Here is a 23,785-nt window from a genome sequence, read left to right on the forward strand (position 1 = left end):
GAAAGTTTTCATTCAGAATTTGCACAGTGCGTGCTCTGATGTCCTCTCCCTCTTTCCTTTTCCCGAATTCCGCACTTCTCAGCACCAGATTAACTGAACGGCTGTGCCTCTCCATGCTTTCCAGCTGCTCTTCCAAACCAGCTATTTGCCCTCGACACGATCTCATCTCATTTTCGAGCTCCTCGATCCGTTGGTCTCTCACAAAAATCTCCCCCTCGAGTTTCTCTATCCTGTTTTCAAAAGAGTTGAACTTCTTTTCAATCTTATCCCACAGTCCGGCTATCTCACCTCCAATAGCCGTCTGCATCTTCCTTAGCTCTTCAAGAAGACTGCGGTCTTTCTCACCTTGGGCCACCTGTGCCGATTGCTTGGGTGACATGACCCTTGATTTTTTCTCCGCAGCTCTTATCATTTCACCCACCGATCTTTGCCGTTTCCGTTCAGTCCTCCTTCCTTGCACAGGGTTCTCCTCCGCATCACTGAACGCCGATTCACTAGCAGACATGCTGCATTAATCGGATTCACTTAAGTTCTAAATTCAGTCTTTGCCACACTGATCACTTTCGAGCCGCGGCCCACACTACCTCACGGGTCTACCGCTGCATCAGCGGCCCGCGAGCGGTGACCCGACCGACCAAGGTCACGGTTGGGGTCAGCTGGAGCCGCGGAGCGCACGAAAACACGTCCGCACCGGCCGAGCGCTCGGCGGACACTGGGGGCCCATTGGGGGTTTGGGGGGGGGGGGCAAATGATATGATGGCCCCCTGATTAGCCTTTGGAGGGGGGAAGGGCATGGCCCTGATCCCCCTCTGCGACCGCCACTGCACTGAAAGTGGAAGGAAGAGGGGCAGAAACAGACATTGCTGGCCCCCAGCCTGTTTGAACCGAGGCTGAGGCACGGTCACCCTGGCCCCCAGCTAGTACGCCTTTGACGAACTATGCCGACCCCAAGCAGATAAGGTCAAGCGTTGGTCGTTTGTATACGCATTCTCCTGCACCGTGCTAGTCACCAGGACTCACAGTCTTGTCTCTGATATGGTTTCCTTCATTGAGTGAAGGAAATTGCGGTCAATAACGCTGTAGAAACAAAAAGGAATCCTCATTAAAGGGCAAGCTGAATAGTTGTCAAGTTACCGGGTGGTAGGTTAGGTACAGACAGACACTTAAGTCAGCAAAAAGTGGGGGGGCCAGTTAACATTGCTGGCCCCCCCACCTCCGAAAGTGGGGGGGCCATGGCCCCCCCGGCCCCCCCTGTTCCTACGCCTATGAAACAATGTGTTTTGTGTTGTTTTGATTCTGCCTTTTGCCTAGGGAATGTTGCCATGAACATTTATTTATTTTAGTTATTGTATTATGCCTATTGCCTAACCATCAGACTTACTAATTGGTTATGCTTTTGCAACATGAATGAGTATTCTTTGTCTTCCTTCGATAGACCATAGTAGATTCTTGACAATTCTAATTAGAGCCAAACCTGTGAAATGCTGAGGTTCATGTGTTACCCCTACCCTTAGCAATGGAACTTCTACCACAAAATGTATTTTACAGTGGCTAAGATTGCTGTTATTACAATTCAATAGCCTCTTAGTGTCCAAAGTTTGAATCATATGCTGATAATTTTTTTTTTGGTGCAAAATCAAAAATACCGGCATGCTACCGGCAAGACATGCCAGATACCACGAAAAAACCTGCGGTAGTGAAAAATTACCGGCATGCCGGTAGTGCGGTAGGGAAATTTTGCAACTCTAGTCGGCATGCAACGGGCGGGCGCTACTGACTGCCGCGATGCACTGTAAATCTATTGAAATGAATGGCTGTCCCATAAGAAAACAATGGATGTCATCCTGCTGTCGGCTGAGACCTCAGTTATCTGGCGAGGCCCGATTGACTATATCCTCCCGGCGGCCAGCGCGGTGGGTGTTTCGTGTGAGTTCTGAGAGCTGTTTTTGTGGTCGGACACGGTCGTTTATCATGTAGTTATCTGTTAATGTTCCCCGGGTGAACGCGGCGGATGGCTATCGAAGTCCAGCTGTCCGGTTACGTCACTCCGATTAATTGTCGGCTGTGGACTGTCGGGACGGACGGCTGAGACTCCGGACAGCGCCAGGTGAGGGGTGACGCTGCTGGCTGGGGTGATATGTGACTCGTCCCAGTGATGTCACGGAGTGATGAGCTTAAGTCGTGACTCGGTGTCCGGTCTGACATCGGAAGGCGTGGGAGGCCAAACGGACGAACGGACGGCGCTTAGTGGATGGGCAGCTCACGAATATTTGCGTTTTCTGACTTATCGACAGGGGGTAATGATAACTCCATCATAAATGAATGGTGTAAACATTACCGTGTTCTAAGTGTTGCGGAGTCTGTGCTCGTGCGACTTGAAATCTTGAGTAATTCTCACTAAAAGCAAGACCGCGTACACAACTACACAACTTCATGAATCATGTAAATTCCTCAGCGATAAAGCTGGTTTGGATGTGTCGCTGCCGGCTCTCTTGGGAACCGCCCCGGTCGTGTCGAGAGCTCCCGGGAGCCTCTCAGTGTCGACACCGACACCCTGCCGCTCCGCGTGCCACCGTCTCAGTCATCGTCGACAGCGAGGGTGTGGGGCGATGGGGGAGAGAATAGGAGGGGAAGGGGGGGGGGGGCATGTCAGCGCGTGTCGCCTGTCGACCTCGGACTGCCATGCCGGTCCGCCGGGGTGGAGACCGGTCAGGACAGTGATGGGAACTGAGGACCAAGGTGCGGTGTGCGGCGAAAGCGCTTTGATTGGCGATAAGCGTCTTCTCAATCGGCGATTAGGCAATGTTGATGTGCCATGTTTAGGAGGGACTCTCAGTGACCGTTCGAGTTTACAGCGCTGGCGGTGACTCATGGTGTTGGTTAGAGTCTGTGGTAGCGACTGAGTAATCGGCTACGAGACGGCACCAGTTATGGGATCGAATTAGCCTTGCAAATTCATAGCCGTTTTGACAGTAGCGGCCGATATCAACACGGTTTTTATTGTTGATGGAAGCGTGCCGCAACTACCGCCAAATGCCCCAAGTTGGGCACTGAACAGCGATAGCGAGCGAAGCTACTGGGTCACTGTACTGCCCCGGCCACCGAACGGGCAGTTTTCCGGCCAGTTATACCGCACTCTGAGTTCTGACAATGCGATATGATCCATTCCGTAGCCGTGCCGGATTCTCATGCGGCCGCATTTGCATGCCTGTGCGGATTATCCTGATGTAATTACTGTGGTTGGGCAGCCTTCTGCAGGCAGTGGCACGCCGCTGCAGCCGGCTGGCTCCGTGCGAACGGACGCGCTTCGCACGGCACCGGGGCACGTTGGCACAACGCCTCCCACTAAAGAGGGGGATCCGTGAAGAAATCATCAGTGCCCGAGGAGTGGAATGGTTATGACGATATCCGAGATGGCACGATACCATATGGGCCGACCGTGACTGCTGAGTTATAGATACAAGACTGTGCCGTGACGGTTAAACGCTCTAACCCACTGTGTCGAGCTGGACTCGCGCTGCAGTGGTGGTTTATCCTGGTTTGGATGGACTCTCCAGCCGTGTCAGTTCTGCCCTCGTGCCCGTCCGAACCGGGTCAGACCGTCACCAGACAACACTTGAGTGCCCTGGACCAGACCAGACTGGGCAGGGAAAGGGCGAGGGAAGCCACCGCCAGCGCTGTCTGACCAGGCTCGTGACAGTAACGACTCGAAGCTGGGTCAGAGGTGCCCCGACACGACAGTTGGCAGTTGACGAGGCTCCACCCCGACATCGTGACCCTTTATGTGTCGACACACGTCAGTCTGAGACGGAGCGACTCCCTGGGGCCTGCCGGGTGGCGTAACTGTGCCGGGAGCTGTCCGCGGAGTGCCCGGCTGTTGAGTGTCTAGCTTTACTGCGGAGTGTCCAGGACGGAGTGTCTAGTGTAGGAGTGTCCGGTGGAATGCCCGGTTGTGTGATGTCCGGTTATGATATCCCGTGGAGCACGTTGATCGGTGCGGCCTTCAGGGTTCATTTGTCGTGTCGGACAGCTTCCCTCCCTGGACTGTCCGGCCGGCGGAGCTCCGACTGCGGAGTGCGCGGTGGAGGGAGGACCAATGGAGTGTCCAGTGGAGTGTCTGGCTGTGGACTGTCCAGCGTTTCTCGATGTCTGTGGCCGGCGCTGAGGGACGGCGGAGGTCAGACTCTGCGGTCACCGCCGAGCATCGATCACCGCCGTCCGACTGACCGCCTCATCTGCCGTCGCGCGCGCTGCTCTCTCCCCTCCTCTCTCTCTCTCTCTCTCTCTCTCTCTCTCTCTCTCTCTCTCTCTCTCTCTCTCTCTCTCTCTCTCTCTCTCTCTCTCTCTCTCTCTTTCCTCCCTCTCTTTCTCCTTCCTCTCCGTTCCTCCCTCTCTCTCTCCTTCCCCTCTGTTGACCCCGTTTATTACCCTCCCACATTCCTGTTTCGTTTTCCCGTAAATTAGCTGCCCGTTTTTGCCGCGGTCGCCGGTCGGTGATGATGTTCCGATATGCTTCTCATTACACCGTTGCTCCGTTGTCATCTATTTCCGCTCATTTATCTTCCAATTCCATGCTCACAGATGTTACACGACCTCGGACCTACGGTCCAAATTTGCCTTCCTGACTAACATTTCGCCACTTGCTTGATGCATCCATTCGTGCTTTATCACGTTTTACTACAAACCAGTTTCTTTGTTTGCCTTTGTTTATGGCCACTTGTCCATTTTTTATTGCCTGGATCCGGATCATTTTTGTTGCAATTCATTGCGGTTTGCTGGCTCTCTCTTCCGCATGCATTCCCACCATTACAATTGAACGGTGGTGCCACTCGAGCTAGGCAGGTAAACGCGGCATTCGCCGTGCTGATAAAACGGGACCAATATATAATTAATTGACCGAGGCTGCTAATCGTGCACCCTCTGAGCTCGCTTCCTGTTTGTGGAGCTGGCGGACTGTGCATTGCCGAGTGCTGAACTAGCGGACAATGTAGTGCTAGGTGCCTGCCGTCTATTGTCTATAATGACCATTGGCCACTGTGACTGAACAGCGATATTTCGCATTTGGATGACAATGCGACTTTCGGGCGCGTCCTTTCTCGGCATAAAACATTTCGTGCCAATAATTTATTTTTCCTCCTCGCTTTTTACGTTAGTGTTGGTCGCCCAATTTTATTTGCCTCCATAAAGTGGGAGGGCATTCACAACTAATTAAACCACGAAAGGAAATGACACAGCGTAAAGGCGCGGCGCGCAGAGAATAGTTGGCAGTCGCCGAGGGTTGGGTTGTGTTTTCAGCTGTCTGAAAGGCACGGTGCGTTGGGGAGGGACGGTTTCGGCAGTTGGGTCAACAGCGACCGCGGTGCAGTGGCAGTAGGTACAGATAGTAGCCAATCAAGGTCACAAAAAGCGAGCGATTGAGTCAGCTCCGGTCCACTCGAGCGACTGCCTTCAGGGTATAATTACATCATCACAGATTTGCGCTCAAGCCTTTACTGAGTCCGACTGCTAATCACCATTTCAAATGAGCGGGTTGATGTGAAGGTGGCAGGACTGTCACCGACAGGGTCCGTTTGGACAAAAAAGACCTCTTTGTTTTGACCCATTGTCTCACGACGCCGGTAACTGATATGTCCCTTCCGGCAGCATTGTGTCCATGTCTGCGGAATTACAAGGCGAGGGCTATGACGGAAGCGTTCCCAGCTGATGACTGATTAGCCGCGTTTCTGTCGCCGCGGTCGTCACGCGATGCCGGCGGTGTAGCCGAGCGGCGCCGGTCGGCTCGCGGCTAATGCGCCTGTTACGGCGCGCAGCGGGGAGTCTGCCTCCCCAGGGCGTGCCCGTCCCGCCCCGCGCCGAGCGTATTCAGACCGGGCCGCTTAGCGCCTTTGTGCCGGGCCCACCTGTGGCTCCGCGCTCTCACCGGCCGCGTCCTCTGCTCTCCCCGCCGCGTCCCGACATCACACCGCCTACCGCGACTACTGCGCCATCTACCACCGGCTCGGCGGTAGCGCTGGTTCGGAGATTCGCCACTGCTGGCGCGCGTGCATTGGTAGCTCTGTGCGGGCTAATCTTGAGCGGGCTAACATGAAATGTAGTTGTAAAAAGCTCGGCACTTTGATGGTCCGTGCTGATATCTGTATGAGTCTCGCGGACGTTTCCTTCTGAGCTTAGTGTTTTTGTAGCTTGCTTCGACATCTGTAGTCCTCTCGCGTCGAACCTCGACCGGGGAATGAAGCATCACCCGTGTCCCCTGTCCACGGCTTCCCGTTCATCCATCCGGGCTGTCCTTGGACGAGGACCCCCAGCGAAGTCCGAGGCTTGTCGCCGGCCGGACAGAGTCCTCCAAATGTGTCTTAACATGTGTGGTAGGTGAAATGAACGCACCTCTAGGCTAGATGGACATGGTTATTGGTTAGAGTCGCTGAAGCTCGTTCGACGAATTGTCTGCAACGTTCCCGGGTACTTCCTTGCCTTGTGTCGTGTTGTAGTAAATTTGCTAAGCTTGCTGAAAGAAATATGATCGACTAAGACATAAAATATAGATCGTTGATACGCTTTCATTATCTCGGATGATCGGAACAATTAATTGTATCGGTTCGTGATAAATTCTTATGCCTGCTCCTGCAGAAGATAAGTGAGCTCTGGAGGCCCTGGTAATCTGTCATTCCGCCGTCGCCCCATATTGTGATTGGCAGTTCCCTAGCCGCCAACTTCAGCAGTCACTGTAGCTCGTGCAAGGACGGCCGTAAATAAACGGCGTCGACGCTATTTGGACCGCCGGCGCGACGGGCCAAACGGCGAGCAGCCCACATCAATCAGGGCCATTTTATCCGGGCCCCGTCGGCCGCACTCGTAAACGCTGTCGGTTTATTGACGCTAAACGGGCGGACGGCGCGGCGGCCGGCCAGCTCGGCTTCGTACGTCAACGCAGGCGTCAAAAGTCCCGGGACGCGGGGTGAGATTGGATGCTAGGGATAACCGATAAATTACACCACAACAAGTGGAATATAATCGGTATTAATATTATTATTACTTCTTTGTATCTGGAACATAAAGTACCTAATCGACTAAAAAAAAAAAAGAAGAAGAAATGAATGGGAATGTCACGAACAAATTGATGCTATCAGAGCTCTAGGTAGGTATTTTTAGGCATCAATCCGTTTATTTGATAATTAGGACGATGTTATTTATTGGCGCGTATACCGTTATTGTGGCAGTACCCTCCTATTTGAACGGGTGCGATTATGATCGCCCGGTGGGTGGTCGGGTGCCACTATCATTTGTTTGACCATCCGTGTGTGTATGTGTGAGCGTGTGTGTGTGTGTGTCTGTGTGTCTGCGGCGTGGGATCAATACGGTCGGTCGGTGGGGTGGATCGGCCGCGGCGGGACACGGGACACGGCCCAGGACCACACGGTCCAGGACCAAATAGTCTGGGACCGGGATACGGACCTGCACGGGGGTAGACGGCGCCAGTTGGTGTAGATACGCGGCGTCTCTCTTGACACTGTGTCATTGTGTATGTGCCAGCGTGTCACAACTGCGTGTGTCACGCGTTTTTATGTTGTGCGTCTTCGTGACACAATGTGTCAGAATGTCACACTGTCACTGTTTGCCATTCGCACGCCAGCTGTCACCATCGACAGACCCATCCGTGTCATCAAGTGTCAGCACCCTGTCAAATGTAAATCAGTGCCTCTAAATTATGAACGTTTTCTTACGATGGCTGTATCTCTGTCGTATGAAAGTCAGATGGCTCCGGAGACAAATGGCGTGATAAACAAAGTGTAGCACCATCTTCACCCGACGTCAGGGCCCGATGAAACGCTGCTGCTCCTCTGGCAGTTGGCCTCCCATAAATTACGTACCCCGACAGATTAAATCACGATGCTGCATCGTCCGTGTTAACTGTGATTCTAAACGCTTCTGGGGAGTTTATCGGGTGGCTTCATTTATCTACTGAATGCCGACCTTCGTCAAAACAATGCCATCGTTGCCTTTGAGTGGCTGTTGCTGATTGTTTGAGTCATTGTTGCTTAACCTTTGCGATAATATGTCGGCTGTCCTCACTATGTACATCTGTCCGGCGCCACCGAATTATGTTTATCTCGGTCTCTCAGTGTTTATCTAAAGTGGCTGAGTGTCAGCATATTTTTCAGCTTGGAGATAAACAAATGGACCTACCGGATTATGAATCGTATTATGAATCACTGTGTCGCGTGGTAATTATCAGTTGGAGCCGTATTTCGAGAGGCGGGTCGCTAGGTGAATTAGAGTATAGCTAATTAACCCACAGTTTAAAGCTCGTTAGCAAGCTTTGTATTGTTCATGTTCACTGAAGGACTCTTGGTTTTTGGCATAGCTAATTGGCTAGATTGAATGGTAATGAATTCAATCGTGTGAATCTTAGTTAAAGCCCTAGCCCGAAAGCTCGGGGACTCTGACCTCTCCACTGTTCTTTGCCCTTTATACCAGCGGCTGCATGAATACATTGCTGATTGTCACGCAGACTTGTCAAACGGTAATTTCATGCGAGTTATGCATAGTGCATACCTTCGTGCAACTTTCTTCCTGTCACTTATCAATGCCATCCAGCGAAGAACATGTACGGAGTATCAGTATGGTATCACTAATGTGCACTTTCGTTCGGGCTACTTTGTCCCTGTTACTGATATGTAGGTACCGCAACTGGTGACCGTTTAGTGTGGAGGGGCACCTACCATACCAACAGCCCGTCCCGGCAGTCCGCTGCATACCTGCCTGCATGACTGCATATACCCACGAGCGTGGCAACATGCCTGTCCGCGTTATCCACGCTAAGGCACGCGGCGTGCCATCTGCCGCCGTTGGTCAATCTGCGGCTCCAGCGTCTGTCGCTGTTGGTCCATCTGCGGCTCCAGCGTCTGTCGCTGTGTGGTCGGACAGAGTGTATACGTGATGGCGGGGTGTCGCCTCGTTAGGGAGTTAATCAGCTTTATCAGCGCTCTGCGCGGCGCGGACTCAGCACCCGTTTACCAGCACGGCACCGAGTGGCTGGTGGTAAACGGAGCAAGACCGAGCTCCCTAACACTATTGCACGTCATTAGTGGAGTGGTCACCTGTGATCCCCGAGCTCCGATATGCAGGTCAGGTCACCGGCGTGTCCCTGGCTCCTCTGAACTCTGAAGGGGCTACACCGCGGAGGCTCCCGAGAGGTCGTGTTCCCTGGTAAGGGAGGAAGATGCCGAAGACGGCATATAGGTATTCGACAACGCATTCAAAGCAAATACAAGACGATATGCATTATAAAATATAATACCCATCGTCAAAATAAAAATTTGATTGTTATCCAGGAGCTAGGAACCACAACTTTGCGTGCCGTTGAGCTGCAATGCTACTGTAAGCGGCATTTTATGGCAATTTATCAATAACCGTTACAGTTCAGAAGTAGCGTGAACCGTAACGGTCGCGCCGCTCCAGTACCCACACCGTGCACCGCTTTCCTTCAGCGGGCCTTCCATGTTCTTCCGCGTGCATGCACCTCCGTCACCGAAAAGAAATCGATTGTCGCCCACCGCTCTGACACAGGGCGGCTCTCACTTTTGTCCGTGTAATCCGCCGGGCCGCGGTAGCTGAGCTGGCGTCAGGCGCCGGTGTGGCCGCCACGGTCGTTTGTTCCGGGCAGGGAGCGGCCACACTGCCGCGGTGACGTGTGTTTAGCTGTGTTTGTCTGTTTGACGCGCCATCGGCCGCACCTTGGAGTCACCCGCCGACCCGTTACCAGCTGTTTGTTTATCTCGGCGGCGGCGGCTGTCACGCGCCGTTTACACGGATCCCGCCCGACCCGCGGTGGCAGCGGTATGGGGCAGAGGGGGAGGGAGGGTGGCGGCCGAGCCAAGAGAGCGGTGACGCTGGAGCGCGGATAATCAATATGCTCCTTGTGGGCCGCGCCGCAGGAGGCTCAGGCCCCCAGCAGCTCGACAAAGGGATCTGGTTTACGTTATGCATATGAATGGTAATCGTTTGTCACTTGGATGCGTGTGCCAGTAGCTGTAATGTTTATATACCGAGTCATTCATTCATGCTGACTGTTTCCTCTGTATGGATTTTCTTCTTCTGTGGCCAGTTTTCTCGTTGACTGAGCTCCGGATTCGCTCGTTGACGGCTGCCCTGCTCCCTATTCCGCCCTCTGTCGAGCGGCGCAGCGACGGGGGCGGGGCGGCACTCTGCGGCGGCGCTCGCCGGGCGGTCCCCATCATTACCGGCCGCTCAGTCGGCGGTCATTTGTTCCAGGCCGCGGCCCGGCGCCGGCCGCTCGCGCCCCATCTGGCTGCCGCTCGCGCCCTCGCGCCGGCTCGTGAGGACGTGCCGCCGTCCGTCACCAGGCGGCGCCGCGGCCGCCGTCAGGGGGCGTGGCCTGCCGGCGCCGCCAGCTGCCTAACGGTGACGTCACTCACACACGGAGAGAGTGCTGCCAGCGCTCGGCCGAGCTGCGGCTCCGGGTAGTGGACGAGCGGTGTGTGTGAGGGTGGGACAGTGCCGGCGGCGGTGACCCGTGACCTGGCCAGCGGGGCGCAGCTCGTGACCTCACACCATGGAGACATGTCGCGGTAGGTGGCGGCCTCCGGGCGCTGACGGCTGGGCTGGCGCAGCGCGGTCGGCGGCGGTCGCAGCTCGGCGGACGGGTCCATTGTGGGCGCGGGGGGAGCCGACAGCCGCCGCCGTGCGGTCGGCGTTGCACAGCGCTGGCCGGTGCAGCGGGCGGCGGCGGCGGCGGCCGGGTCGATCGGCCGTGACGACGGGCGCCCTCTCGGCCGCCGCCGAACCGCGGCCGCCCGGCGCTGCCGCCGCCACCGCCGCCCCGCACGCGATCACGGGCTATTTCGGGCGGCGGGCCGGTCGGGCGGGCTGGCACCGCCTACCTGGGCTGTGCCGACGGTCGCCGGCCGGCCGGTCATTGTTGGGCCGACCGGCGCCTGTTGGCCGACCGGCCCGCTGACGGCCGGCGTACTGCTGATAGATGTGGGACTCTGGCGAGGATCGCTCCACGGCCCGGCTCGGCACCCGGCGGTTAGATTAGTGTGATGGATGGCTGACAGACGCTCGTTTAGCGTCATTAATGATGGGTTAACGCTATTAACAGATTCAGAAATCCATCTGAATGTCTGAGGCTACTGAGTGCTTCCATATCTACCTCGCGTCATTATCATTCCGACACGCGCGTTATGCACCTGTTACTTGGTGCGTGGGAAACGTTCCCGGTGTTCGCATGGCGTCACGTCACGTTCACGTCACGTCCACGTCACTCATCAACTCCACGAGCTATCGAGTGCGATGATCTGCCGCTGTTGCCGTTCCGGTCCTCTCTGGTCCGCTGACCAGATGATCGGCACGCTCCGCTGCCCTCTCTCCGACAGACGGAAATCAATGTTTTGAGGAGTTTCCTCCACCTATAGCGCCGGGCGCCTTTGTGTGCGGGTCGCCGCCGAGTGGACGCTGGCCGGGGGTGAGACGCACCGTGGCCGACTTTCGCTGGCGCAGTCACGAGCGGTCACGGTGAACGTGATCGTGACACGATGTGGCCAGAAAGCCGCTTTGCTTTGACGTGAATTGACGTGAAGTGGTGACTGGTGCTGATGCGAATGGGGGCGGGGCGCGCCAATCGATCTGCTGTCCGATCCTTAGGTCGGGAGGCGTTGTCGATGGATAGGCCAAGACCGGGGTGCTGTTTGTAGAATGCAGCAGCCTGTTGGAGTGAATTGGAATACGATGTTGGAGTTATTCGCGTTGTTGGATGAGTCGATTGCAGCGAACGGTAGGCGCACTTCTACATCACAGTTGCCGGGTGATATCGTCCCGTCCGACTAATTTGACGACTGATTACCCTCTGTACCGTGAACGTAAAGTGTGCACACTGACAATGACGTCAATGAAAGCATAAAATAAAGAGCAGTGAAAATAGCGAAAGATAATGGATGATGAATGTCCCAGTCCCCTGCCAAGTGCCGGGATTTCGGCTGAGACGGGTATTCATCACGCCGACGCCTCCCTGCCATTGATCACTGCCGGCGGCGCAGGGCCGGGTCTTTGTTCGTGCCGGAGCGGAGTGGCACGAGGCTGGCAAACGGCGGCGCCGGCTCATTTAGCCCGCTAAGGTGGCCGTTGGCGCTCCGTCTGCCGCCGATTAGAGCGGTTAGTGCGCGCCCGTGCGGTCCGTCGGAGCTCTGTCGGTCGGGACGGAGCTGGTGTTGGGTTTGGCGGGCGGCCCGGCCGAGTGGCATCCACCGACAGTCGTCACGCCTGGGAACGGCCACCTGCCGCCGACAGCCGCGGCGACTGAGACACCGACATGACCTGACCTCATCAGGATTCCCTGGACCTGTCCGTGGAACGGTCGTGTACTGATCCGTTTTATCTGTCCTGTGATGTTGTTCTTGTCTTGTCAGCTGTCTCTGTCTTGCCCTATGCTGTCCTACAGCATGTCGCTTATTCGACCCCGTCTCTGATTTCGTCCTTCCCGTCCCATTGTATTCCGTTGTGTCCTATCCTGTTCCATCCCATTCCATTCCATCCCTTTCCGTTCCATGGTCCGTCCTGCATCCCTGACCTACAGTGGAGTCGCGGTGACCGGCTGTGTGACCTGGTGACGGCCGCTGACCCCCGGTCTCTCACTATACAAATGTGTCGGACGGCGCCCTGACAGCTGCCAGCCGCCGCTCGGGACTGTGCCAACACAGTCCGGCGTGACGCTCGTGAGAGGATTTCAGCTTGTAAACCGCGGCTCAGCTATTTCGAATGTGGCCGAGCTGTTTGTTTAGCTGACACCGCCCAGGCCACTAGATAAGCAATCTGCTGGCGTCTCATTATTCTTAATTATTTTATCAACGTCGCTTAGAGTCAACATTAAATACTGATAACATCCGCCGGCCACATCCACAGCCAAATATTCCACTGTGTTGGCACCCACTTTGTAACTAACCAAGTATCAGTGGAACTGTCAGCGCTCGGGCTCATGGTGCTGACGCATGATGACTCGAATAAACAATTTCAAAGCTACCTGCCTGCCCTTTCTAATTTCTACCTCTGTCTTTTCTCATGCTGAGTGCTGGAACTCAACTCTTCCCAGCCTGTTTAACTAACTCGATCTTCCTGTTGTTGCAGAGCAAGCGGGACACTCTGATGGTGAACATCAAGTGGTTCTACCGTGTGTGTGAGCTGCCGGAGAACGTGTACCAGCTGCTGGTGCAGGACCGCACCACCGAGCACGACCCGGGACTGGCCGTTCACCAGCCGGCCGTCAAACACCGCGAGCTCTTCATATCGGACGCCACGGACACGTTCCCTGTGGCCGTGCTGAGGTGAGGGGATAGGGGAGTGGGGGAGGGGTGGGTGAGCTCTATGTTGTGAGAGAAGTGAGAGAGGTGGTTGAGTAAGAGCAGTGAGAAGAGACGTCTTGTGAGAATACAGAAACAGAGGAGTGGTCGTGCTAAGGAAAGACGTGAAAATGGCTACCGTTCTTGGGTAAGAAGACTTGCCTCACTCGGGTGAGAACGGCTGCCGTGCTCGAAGGAGAGGAGTGGAGAAAGACGGATGGAAGGAAGTCTCAGGTGATGGGGAACTTATGCGACTTTTGTGGATGGGATAAGAGTGCTGGGTTGCAGCCCTTGTCCATTACCTACCATCTGTTATCCTGGGCGGGGCGTCGCAATGAAGTGAGGACATTACACCTTGCGCCCAACGCCCTGTCAATGCTCGCTAAACACCTACGTAAGCTGCACTGAGCAGTCGGGACACGAGTACGACTCTCTCTTTCTGCTGCCCAGACTCGCAGGCCGCAGCGGTGCGCGCCGCCGACCCACCCAGCTCCTGAGCCTGCGAGGCGACCATCTCTGATCACCATACCCGTGCGTGAGTTACGTCCGGACCGGGCCGGTGCTGAGGCGAGCCGTCACTCGTCTGCAGTGGTTCGGTGGCGTGCAGAGACCGGCCGCTACTCAATCACTGACGGGTGACACGGGTCCCCGCCCGGTCACGTGGCACCGAGACCGGCGGCGGTAGCGGGCTGATCACTGATCAGTATTCCGGTACAGTGTTCCACGGGTCGGCCAACCGCAGGGAGATGACATCAGGACGGGACGGCCGGTACTGTGGCTGGTCGGCAGGGCGGACCAGGCTTGAGGCTTGTTTCCGAGACGGCCGTGATTTGGAGAGGCGGTGAAAAAGAGGATGATGATGATCGCCGGGATGGAGCTCTTCTCCACCGTTTTCGTATCGTCCTTCCCGCCCTCCGCCTTCCTATCGTTTGTTCTCTCTTCCTCTCTTCTTCTTATTCCTTCAGTAGGCATTCTATAATCCCGCCTGTCTCCCCCCTCTCTCTCTCCCTCCCTCCGTCTCCCCGCTCTCAGTTGATGACCGCAGCCGGTCATGCTGCAGCGCTGGGCTCGCCGCCGAGCGGAGATTGCCGCCTCTCTGATCCGCCGACCGATAGTGGCTGCTGTGATCGGCCGGCTCCGGGCAGGAATAGCGGCGGGATATGGACGCGGCGGGGCCCTGCTGAGTGCCGACGGAGCGGGCGCGGCAGTCTACCAGTCACGACTGAGCTAGGGCGCCTCCGCCCCGCCACCGCTGAGTGCACCTGTCACAACTGAGTGCAGAGAGCATCCCGTGTCCCCGAACTCTGCGAGTGCCGTCTCTTCTCTACCGTGTGCCCGCTGATATGACACCATCGCCACGCTCGCTGTGTCTCGCTCGAGTCTCCACTGTATACGCCTGTCAGCTGTCACGACTGTCACGCACTGTCACCATGCCATGACAGCTGGTGACTGACCATGGCCACCATCGCCACCAGTCGCCGAGCGAGCTGATCTTCCATAACTGATAGCTACAAATATACCGGCGCTACGTCCAGTTGCGGCGGCGCTGCAGCCGTACTGGTATTGACCAGCACGTGTGCAGTGCATGGCACCGTGCACGGCCCGCGCGGCGGCTGGTAGCGCGGTGACCGATGGAGGGTGGTTAGGCCCCGCTACCGGCGGGTGTAGACCGGCGCTTACATACACAATTACACAGTACATACGGCTGACGAATTCCAGCCGCCAGCCGGGCGGTCGGCGTACGACGGCGGCTGGCTCTGATGTGACGACTGATGTGATGGATTGATCTGACGGGATGGTGTGGAGGTGACGTGGTGTGTCTGCCAGTCACCGTGGTCCGCCGCAAGTAAGATGATTTGTGTAAACGTCGTGGCGCCGACCCGCATAGCTGAGTTCAGTGGGGCATGGTTTGACAATATTATCATGTATGTACTGCGCAATGCAACATTGCATATCTAGCCTCGGCTGTGGTTAACAGGTTTGATGTGTCGATTTCCAGCGCTGTTTTGTCAACCTCTTACGATTAGACGCCAGCTGTAATTATTATATGCTATTCAATAACCTCAGAACACCAGCCGTCATCAACGGCCTCACTCGCGCGTTGCGAGCTACTGAGGCTCAATGCTTTGCGTCTGTCTGCATCACTGGTAGTATCCATCGACTGACGATACCTTCTCTCCGGCAGGGGTCCGTGCAAGGTGATCCACTACAGCGACGTCCACAAGGTGCGGGAGTACGTGCCGCAGCCAGACACCTTCTTCTACGTGCTCACCTACAACCCCGAGACTCGCAGACTGGCGTCCACACAGGGAGAGATCCGCGTGGGCCCGTCTCACCAGGTGAGAAACGTCTCACTCAAGGCCTTCTCACCCTGCTCGGTACCCGAGGGGGCGGGGGAGGGAGCGAGGACCGGTTACTGAGCCGTACCGTCAGCTAGTGGCTGTTGGGCCAGGTCGATTGTCGCCAACCGGCGATATACCGGTCTATCGATTTCCTGGCCACTTACGTTGTAGCTACCTTGTAAGGCGCCTTGCATGCAGCTTTCTACTCTTATAATCCTCATATGTCATTCATGGCTCTTGTAATCCCCATGGCGTTTACATACTGATGTAAGTAGTTAAACCCCAACCGTTGTTTTCATAGGGGATGGAGTATGATCAGGGAAAGCTGGCCTGAACAGCTACAATCTGTTTGCTGATTCCGTGATTAACCGACTGTACTAGAGTTTTAGCTAGGTAAACGTTACCGAGTAGATGTTACCTGTGCTCTCTGCCCCACCTAACGCCCCCCCCCCCCGTCCTCCAGGCCAAGCTGCCCGAGTACCGGGGCGGCGCCCACTCGGGAGCCCCGGGCCGGCCGACGGGGGCCGAGGAGCAGCGACTATGGGTGCCCGGCCGCACCGCCGACTCGGACCTGATGATGTTCGTGCGCGCCGCCCGCTCGATGGCCGAGTTTGCCGGCATCTGCGACGGCAGCAGCACCAACACGGAGTTCCGCAAGCCGGCAGAGCGGGATGACACCACGCAGAACGCCCTGGATGTGGTCAGTGGGGAGTGGGCGCGATGGGAGAAGGAGGGGTGAATGTTCCCACTCACTCATGCGTCAAAATTTCTTTACTCATTACTGAATGGTAGGCATTGCAAAGGAAGAACTTCAATCGATGTGTTAGTGCTACAGCTTGTCACTGTATTAATTGGCAGTGATCCAGTTGGTTTGTTCTTCCAGCGTTTGATCTTATGTTATGATTACGACGGTTTTAGGTGTTGTGTTAACATCTGCCAGGCGGTCGAACCTTTAGATGGCTGTCTGACGCTGCGTTTAGCGTCGATAAACATCTGAATCCAGACTCGATAACTCGTCCCTTTACCAGCCTGTCTGTAACCCGAACTGACCCGACCCAACCCGACCTGACCTGTCCTGACCTGACCTGACCTGACCTGACCTGACCTGACCTGACCTGACCCCTCCCCCGACAGCTGCACCACTCTGGTTACGAGCAGGGCGTGGCGCTACAGGCGCTGGTCAAGAGCCCTGTACCGGTGGGCGTCCACCAGCGCTGGAGCGAAGATGAAACGGTAAGCCAGCGGGACGAGCGGACGGGGACGTCGGATAGGGGAGGGCTAACGTGGTGTGATAATGTGCGACTGGTTTTCTAGACGCGACACCGGCTAAGCGGAGATTAGTGTCGTTTGTGAGGAGTACGAGAATGATGCGGTGTTTACACTAAGGCTTGGCTTGTTAGACGATTGTACGGGATAGGAAAACTAGTAATTGGTGAGCTCTGCTGTTTTCTCTGGTTGGCTCCTGTCGTGTTTTGCGGTATGACATATGTTAACGTGTGTTGTGGTTTTCTCTTTCAGAAAAAGTTTGTGAAGGGATTGAGGCAATACGGGAAGAATTTCTTTCGCATCAGAAAAGAGCTGCTACCTCACAAGGAAACGGTAAGCTGGGACCCGGCTCGGTGCCTGTTCTTGTCGCAAAATGCCTAAAATGATGGTTCATGTGCATGGGGTGAAATTGTAAACATTTATTTCATCTAGTATTGGATATCCTTCCCAACGGTGTTGTACATTTTGAACATGAGATAAGATGTGGTATTTCCTGCGCTGCCCCTATGTCGCTTCATTATATTCTTCCCTGGCTCGGGCACTTATTTCTTCCTCTCTCTGTGTCCTTTCCAGAGTGAGCTGGTCGAATTCTACTACCTTTGGAAGAAGACTCCCGGTGCGCAGGGAAACCGACCGAGGAACGTAGCCAGACATCGGCGGACCAACGGCATCCGCCGCATCAAGAGCAGGAAGGGAGCCAACAAAACCACCAAGGATGAGCCAGGTCGGTGGCGTGAGGGACAGGAGACGGGTGGTTGTCAGGTGGGAGGGAGGTCGAATGTTTGGTGTGTATGAATGTAGCGGGACGTTGTCTGTGGGGAGAACTGAGATTTGTGTTGATTACAGAAGCAATCAATGTCGATTGAGCTGCACTACAGTCGGGCTGGTGCAGATAGCGGGTCAATGGTCATTCGAAGGCAGCGGCTAAATGTCGTGCCTTACATTCGTGTCCAATGTATCTCCGTTTGTCTGACTACCCTGTCAGTAATACGCTCTAACTGTACGTTTGTCCCCAGCAGCGGTTGGCTGTGACCTGAGCTCGGCCAGTGAGTGTGAGAACGATGAGTCGGAAGACTCGGACTCTAACCTGCGCGACATGTCCCGGTACCACTGCCGGCACTGCTTCACCACCTGTGAGTACCCCTGCCGTCACTCCGCCGCAGAGTGTTCCCCGTAATGAGAACTCCCACCACCTGTTTAACTACCGCCCCGGGCAGCCGGTACTGCTATTGGTTTACGGGCCGTTTTAACGCCCATCAAATGTACTGCTCGCACGAGCATCCCCAGTCAATTTCCGGGCCGGAAGTGCCTGGCGCGTTTTCCGGGTACCCTCTGTAGGGATGTGGGGTGGACCCGGTGCCAGTCCTCTGCCCCAGTCGCCTCTGACTGGTCTCGTGTGTCGCCCGCAGCCTCCAAGGACTGGCACCACGCCGGCAAGGATCACGCGCTCCTCTGCACCGGGTGTCGACTCCACTTCAAGAAGTACGGTCAGCTGCCGGACCTGAAGGACGCCCAGACCCGAGAGCCCCCGCTGACCCCTCAGCAGCCGGCGGCGGCAGCGGCAGCGGCGGCGCAGGACGGCGGGCGTATGCGCACCAGGACACGCGCCAAGGAACTGGTGAGTACCGCGCCGGGCTCTCTTTATGGGTCTTTGTGTTTCCTTTTCTCCCTCTCTGTCTCTGTCCTCTTTCTCTGTCTGCCGGCCCTCTCGCCGCTCGCTCTCAATTCCTCCCATTCTCTTGCGGTCCTCTTTCGCTCTTTCCATTGAAGTGAGTTGTCTGTGCGCTGTTCCCATTGACACCCGTGTAGAAACTACGGTCTGTGGGTGCGGCGGTGTGGTCCGATGTAGTCAAGTGGCCGCTCGTGTGTAGGTAGCCCGCCCGCCCGGCCGGCCGCCGCCGGCAGTATACTGCCGATCCGGATAGCACGATCGGCACCGGCGGCCGGCGGCCGGCGACCGTCCGTCACTGTCCCGATTAGCGTCACCGGAGCGGTGGCCGCATAATGCGCCCCACCGCCACCATCGCTGCCGCTGCCCGCCACCATAGCCGCTGCCGTAAATGGTCAGCCCTCCGGCGGGCGGGCGGCCGCAGCCGAACGGCCCGCCAGCTAGGGGGCAGTGGGCGAGGCTGCAGTTCGAAATGCCGCTTATAGATGTCGCATTGGGTGACGTTTGGCAGGCCGGTTTGCGGTTCTAGCTTGTCGAGGTGCTACTGTCGAAGCATCGACTTTCTAGTTTCAGGTTATTGATGTGGTGTCCAATTGCAGACAACTGGATGTGGATGGGGCAGTAAACGAATGAGTTGGTGTCATGTTATCGATAGGTCTAACGAACGCGTCATAAATCATGGATGCGTCTCCACACCATCGCACCGCATGCAATAAATTTGTGTTCATGACGAACGCGGGGTCGACCGGCGAAAGACAATTCGTCTTCAGGATATCTGTGACTGGAAGAAGTAAGGTTTTTCGGTTGTATCTATTTTAGGGACCCGAGCTGTGATCTTACATCTACGTTTCTCCAGCAGGGCGCTGCTCTGGGAAGACAGGAGCATAGGCGGCGGAACGTGGGGGGGGGGGGGGGCACCGTGGGGCACCGTGACCCCCTTTGATTTTGACATTTCAACATTAGCCCTATGGGCTTTGCATGGAAAGAATGGGACCAAAAGTCGGCAGTGCCCCCCCCCCCCTTAATTGAAAGTGTTCCGCCGCCACTGGACAGGGGTATGCCTAATACCATCGAAAGTCGATATAAGAGTGATGAGCAGTGCCTGATGGTCGAGAGACGAGATAGCAACATTCTCTGGTGTACCGTGCTGATGTCGTGATTCAGACCCGGCAAATATGACACGTTTTCGAGTAACTTAGCGATCAACATACAACGTGGCTGGTAAAGGCGCCAAATAAAAGAACGGATGTCCGTTGCCCATGGTCCCTTGAGATGATCCTGGAGGGCTGTTCACGGGCCCTGTGTGCGGTCGGCCTCCAAGCTCCGCTCAGTGCGTCCTTACGTCAGCCTTCCGTCACCGCACACAGCGACCGCTGTGGCCGGACGGGACTGGGCCACGTCCACCGCACGCAGCCGTGACGTCAGAGCCGCCTACCGCCTACCAATCCCCTACCCCCACGCCTGCTGGACGTACCGCACACACCGCACGCAGCAGTGTGCGGTGCCCGTGAACAGAGGTGTGCCCTGCCCCCCCCCCCCTTAGTTCTGTAGTAGGTAAAGGGTCGGTAGCCGGCGTGGGGCCGGTTCGCCCGGTGGGTGGTCGTCCAGAGGGTCTGATTGATGGAGCCTCGAGCCCTCGCTCACCCCGCCCCCTCGGGACCACAAAGGGGTACCGGCGACCCCCCGGTGACGGGCCCGTGCGAGTGAGGTTTGCTGACCATGTGACAGCGGTGGGTGGCGTACTAAGTGGCGTGGGACTTTTTGGATTCACATGATCGCTGTCCTAATCCGACCACGTTCTTTAGTAGCATGAACTGTGCATTTTTTTTTTTTTTGTCTTGCAATATATTTAGGGACATTTGCACTCTCACAAATTTAGCCCTCTCGGTTTTTGTTTTGCGTTGTTTTAAGCTTCGTACACCGAGCTCGTGCAGAACGGATGCACAGAAATAGCGTACCAGATATTAGATACCTAACAGTGATTCAGGGCTACGCTACGGATGCACGCGGTCTGTGAATTTCGCGTACCGGCACATGTTGAGTAAATAACAGAAGAAAAGAAAAAGAAATACCATTGGTATAAGGCTGTAAATTGTAAAAGATTCTCGTCTAGGCGGGCGAGAAAACTAAGCCGCATAATCACGACTGACAGCAACACGGTCAATGAAAAACCGTCGGCCGTTGTATTATAAATTATTCTGCCTCAGTTATTCAGTTATTCACTCGCATTCAACATCCATTTATGAATGATAATTTATGTTCACCCATGAACATCTGTCTTTAGAGAGCGTTTGGCACCTGTTACCTAAGTATTTAATTTGCCTCAGCCTATCTACCTTTATTTTTCTACTATGCGCTTACTACGCACCTATTTTTTTGTAACACTCGTTTAGTTTTCTATGCTACTGTTCTTTGTAGTGGAACTATGGCTATTTATGTTGCAAGCTTACAATCAATTCCAAATCTGCGGTTTATCTTGCGGCGATCGGTGATCGGTCCGTCCGGTTCCGGCGTCACCGTGTGACTCGGAAGTGCCGCTCGGACGCCATTGGATGCGGCCATTTCGGGGATTCCTGGAATGTCAGAGGTCGTGTACGGTGTGCGTCCCGCTGCGCCCGTCCCAGGTGTGCGCGGACAGGGGGGTCAGGGGGCGTGTCCCCCCGCTGTGGTCGTAGTGTCAGCGAGGGATCAGCGCTGACGGATCACTGGGTGGTGGTCACCCCCCTCCCCTCTCCCCCCGCCCTCCTCGGGACGCGGTGAGACGGCCGGTCTCGGCTGACCGTGTCGCGGAACTGTAGGGGAGGGGAGGAGGGAGGGGGTGGCGGCTCGGTTCTCGCCCCGGGCGGCGCGGTCGTGTCACCGGCCGGCCTGCCCCGCTGCAGTTTGATCCGCGCAGTGCGGGAGAGTAGTAGTGGTGTTTACTCAGTCGCGGAAACAAGAAATCCCGATCTGATTTTGCACGTGGTGCTGAGGCGGTGTGACGTGTTGGGCGAGCACGTGCAGTGGATAGTGACGGTGACGTAAGAGTGCTGGTGTGCGGCAAAAAGCGGCGACCACGTGGCAGGACGATCGCAACTCTCGCAACTAGTGTAGCGTCCGATCGGTGAAGCGCCATTTGATTGCTAACGAGATAAGTAAGCGAGGTGGAAAGAAGCCGAAGACGAACGATTCCTCACGGAAACAGGGATGGAGAAAGGGACCGTGCCAAGAAACGTGCCGGGAATATGGCGTTGCAATGGCTGTATTGCACCTCTGATCACTGTCCTCATCAACGTCAAGACGGTTGAAATGAGCCGGAAGTGATGCTTCTTTGAAAGTCTGGCCTCAGAAGCGTACGGTTTTATTGTGTTTGACGAAACATCGGACGCATGTTCAATAAGAAATTGTGTTATTTTTTCAATGCCTTGTTCAGTTAGTTGTCGTTCGTCCATGATTCTGATTTCGTGAAGACAAATCTGTCTAATTGAGTTCGATCAGAGGAGAGCATTGGTCAAGGTCGGATCTACAAGACTCCCTTCTGCCCCTGTGGAAGGCCAGAATTTCGGTGCTCTCTTCCCTGCGCTTCAGACTGTAATCCCTGAAGATGCGGCGGCGTCGGTACCTCCAGCTGGCGGCTAACCTGGAGAAGGCTCGCGCGGCACGGCACAGCTACCGCGAGCAGCGGCGGCACGGGCTGGCACGCAGCCTCGAGTGGCTAACCTGGGGCCGCAGACGGCTCGGCGCCGCCGTCTACGGCCGGGACGTGGCTCTGCCGCCGCCGCCCCCGCCGCCGCCCGAGGAGAGTGTGCGGTCCGCGCCCGAGCCGCGGCTGTCTACGAGCACGGCGGATTGGACACGGCCCGAGTTTCAGCCCGTCGTCGTTCTGCTGTCTCTTGTGTGCGAATTGCAGGAGGTATGCCTTCGAGTGGCGGGGGGAGGGGTGACCACTAGGTAATCTATCTGAAACTGCTCAAGTCACGGGGCTTACATTGGCCCCTGACATTAAGAGAGGCATGAAGGAAGGTATACACGATGTCACCGTAGACCGTAGTCTGTGTAGTTCGTTACATAACATCCAGCAATTGCAGCGGGTGGATATTCGTCATCGCGCGCTTCATACCGGCACGGTGCAGCCACTGTTACGGACTACGGTCCCACCCAACGCTACACTATTCGAGTCCACGAGCGGTGCCTCAGTTATGTGGTGTGATTATACAACAGCTGCGTCAATGCCTGCCAAAATGATTTGTTGATATCACAGGTGTGACATGATGACAAATAATGACTAATAGCGCCACCGCTACGTGGCACAAGTTGACGACCAAAGGGTTGCAGTATCTTTCGACGGCTGCACGATGTCAAGTAGTCCAAACTTTTCTTGGCTCTCCAACCTCCGTTCCCGAATGGAAGCTTTGCTCTCAGCTATGCTCTTCCGTATTGACTCATGTCTCCCGATTCTGTATCATCCCTGATTTTATGTCGACATGGTCCGGCTAACTTCGTTTAACTCGTTTGTTATCAAGTGTCTTTATTTCTATGGTGAGGCCCAAAGATAAAATCGAGCCATTCGAGGCTGGTTTTCGCCCTCTGTATCCTCCTCAAATCGTGCCTGTCTCATATTTGTGAACCGACTGCACGGTTCCTACCATATTCGACCCATACTGATGACCCTCGTCCTCGCGCGGCCGAGCACACCCAGCCATGTATCTTAAGCAGTGCATCCATGCATCTCCCACCCACTGACCACCCTGTCTCCTTCCACAGTCCCGCGGCCACCGTCCGCGTCGCGGCGCCAGCGGCAGTCGGGCCAACACACCCTCCGACGCGGGCCGCCAGTCCCCGGGCGCCGCCAGCACCTGTTCGGCCAGCAGCTCCTCGGACAAGTCGCGCACTTCGTCCCAGCGGCCGCGGCCGGCGGCCACCGCCAAACGGGCCGGCACGCACCTCGACACCCCGGACGGAAAGGCAGCCAAAAAGAAGAAGGGCGTCAATTATGTGAGTGGAGAGCTCTTGGGCAGTCAGTGTCGGTCACTTTGTTGCGTACGTACCGTTTCGCTTTTTTATGGCTAATGCAGTCCAGGTGCTCTCACACCCGACAATCACCGGACAAACACAATATTTATCAGAATCTTTTATCGGAACTATGGAAGATTTTGCTGGAAGTCTTCAGCAAGCTC

The 23,785-nt window shown here is 55.8% G+C and overlaps 1 protein-coding gene across 4 annotated transcripts in view; it reads left to right on the forward strand.

Annotated features, from left to right (window-relative positions):
* Window positions 1-23,785, forward strand: part of LOC122392860 (arginine-glutamic acid dipeptide repeats protein-like) — a 97,756-nt gene that overhangs the window by 67,840 nt on the left and 6,131 nt on the right. For 2 of the 4 annotated variants that reach the window (XM_043388187.1, XM_043388189.1), the window contains exons 3-11: window positions 13,141-13,337; window positions 15,538-15,691; window positions 16,158-16,394; window positions 16,829-16,927; window positions 17,213-17,293; window positions 17,534-17,684; window positions 17,977-18,093; window positions 18,370-18,578; window positions 23,373-23,603. In XM_043388187.1, coding sequence (XP_043244122.1) covers window positions 13,141-13,337; window positions 15,538-15,691; window positions 16,158-16,394; window positions 16,829-16,927; window positions 17,213-17,293; window positions 17,534-17,684; window positions 17,977-18,093; window positions 18,370-18,578; window positions 23,373-23,603 — 1,476 coding nt within the window. Of the gene's footprint in view, window positions 1-10,465; window positions 10,590-13,140; window positions 13,338-15,537; window positions 15,692-16,157; window positions 16,395-16,828; window positions 16,928-17,212; window positions 17,294-17,533; window positions 17,685-17,976; window positions 18,094-18,369; window positions 18,579-23,372; window positions 23,604-23,785 lie in introns of those variants that run through there. The other 2 variants (XM_043388190.1, XM_043388188.1) reach the window with 2 other exon arrangements.

The sequence above is a fragment of the Amphibalanus amphitrite genome, unplaced genomic scaffold (assembly GCF_019059575.1).
Source record: "Amphibalanus amphitrite isolate SeventyFive unplaced genomic scaffold, NRLGWU_Aamphi_draft 000504F_arrow, whole genome shotgun sequence".
In the NCBI taxonomy this organism is placed as follows: Eukaryota; Metazoa; Arthropoda; class Thecostraca; order Balanomorpha; family Balanidae; genus Amphibalanus; species Amphibalanus amphitrite.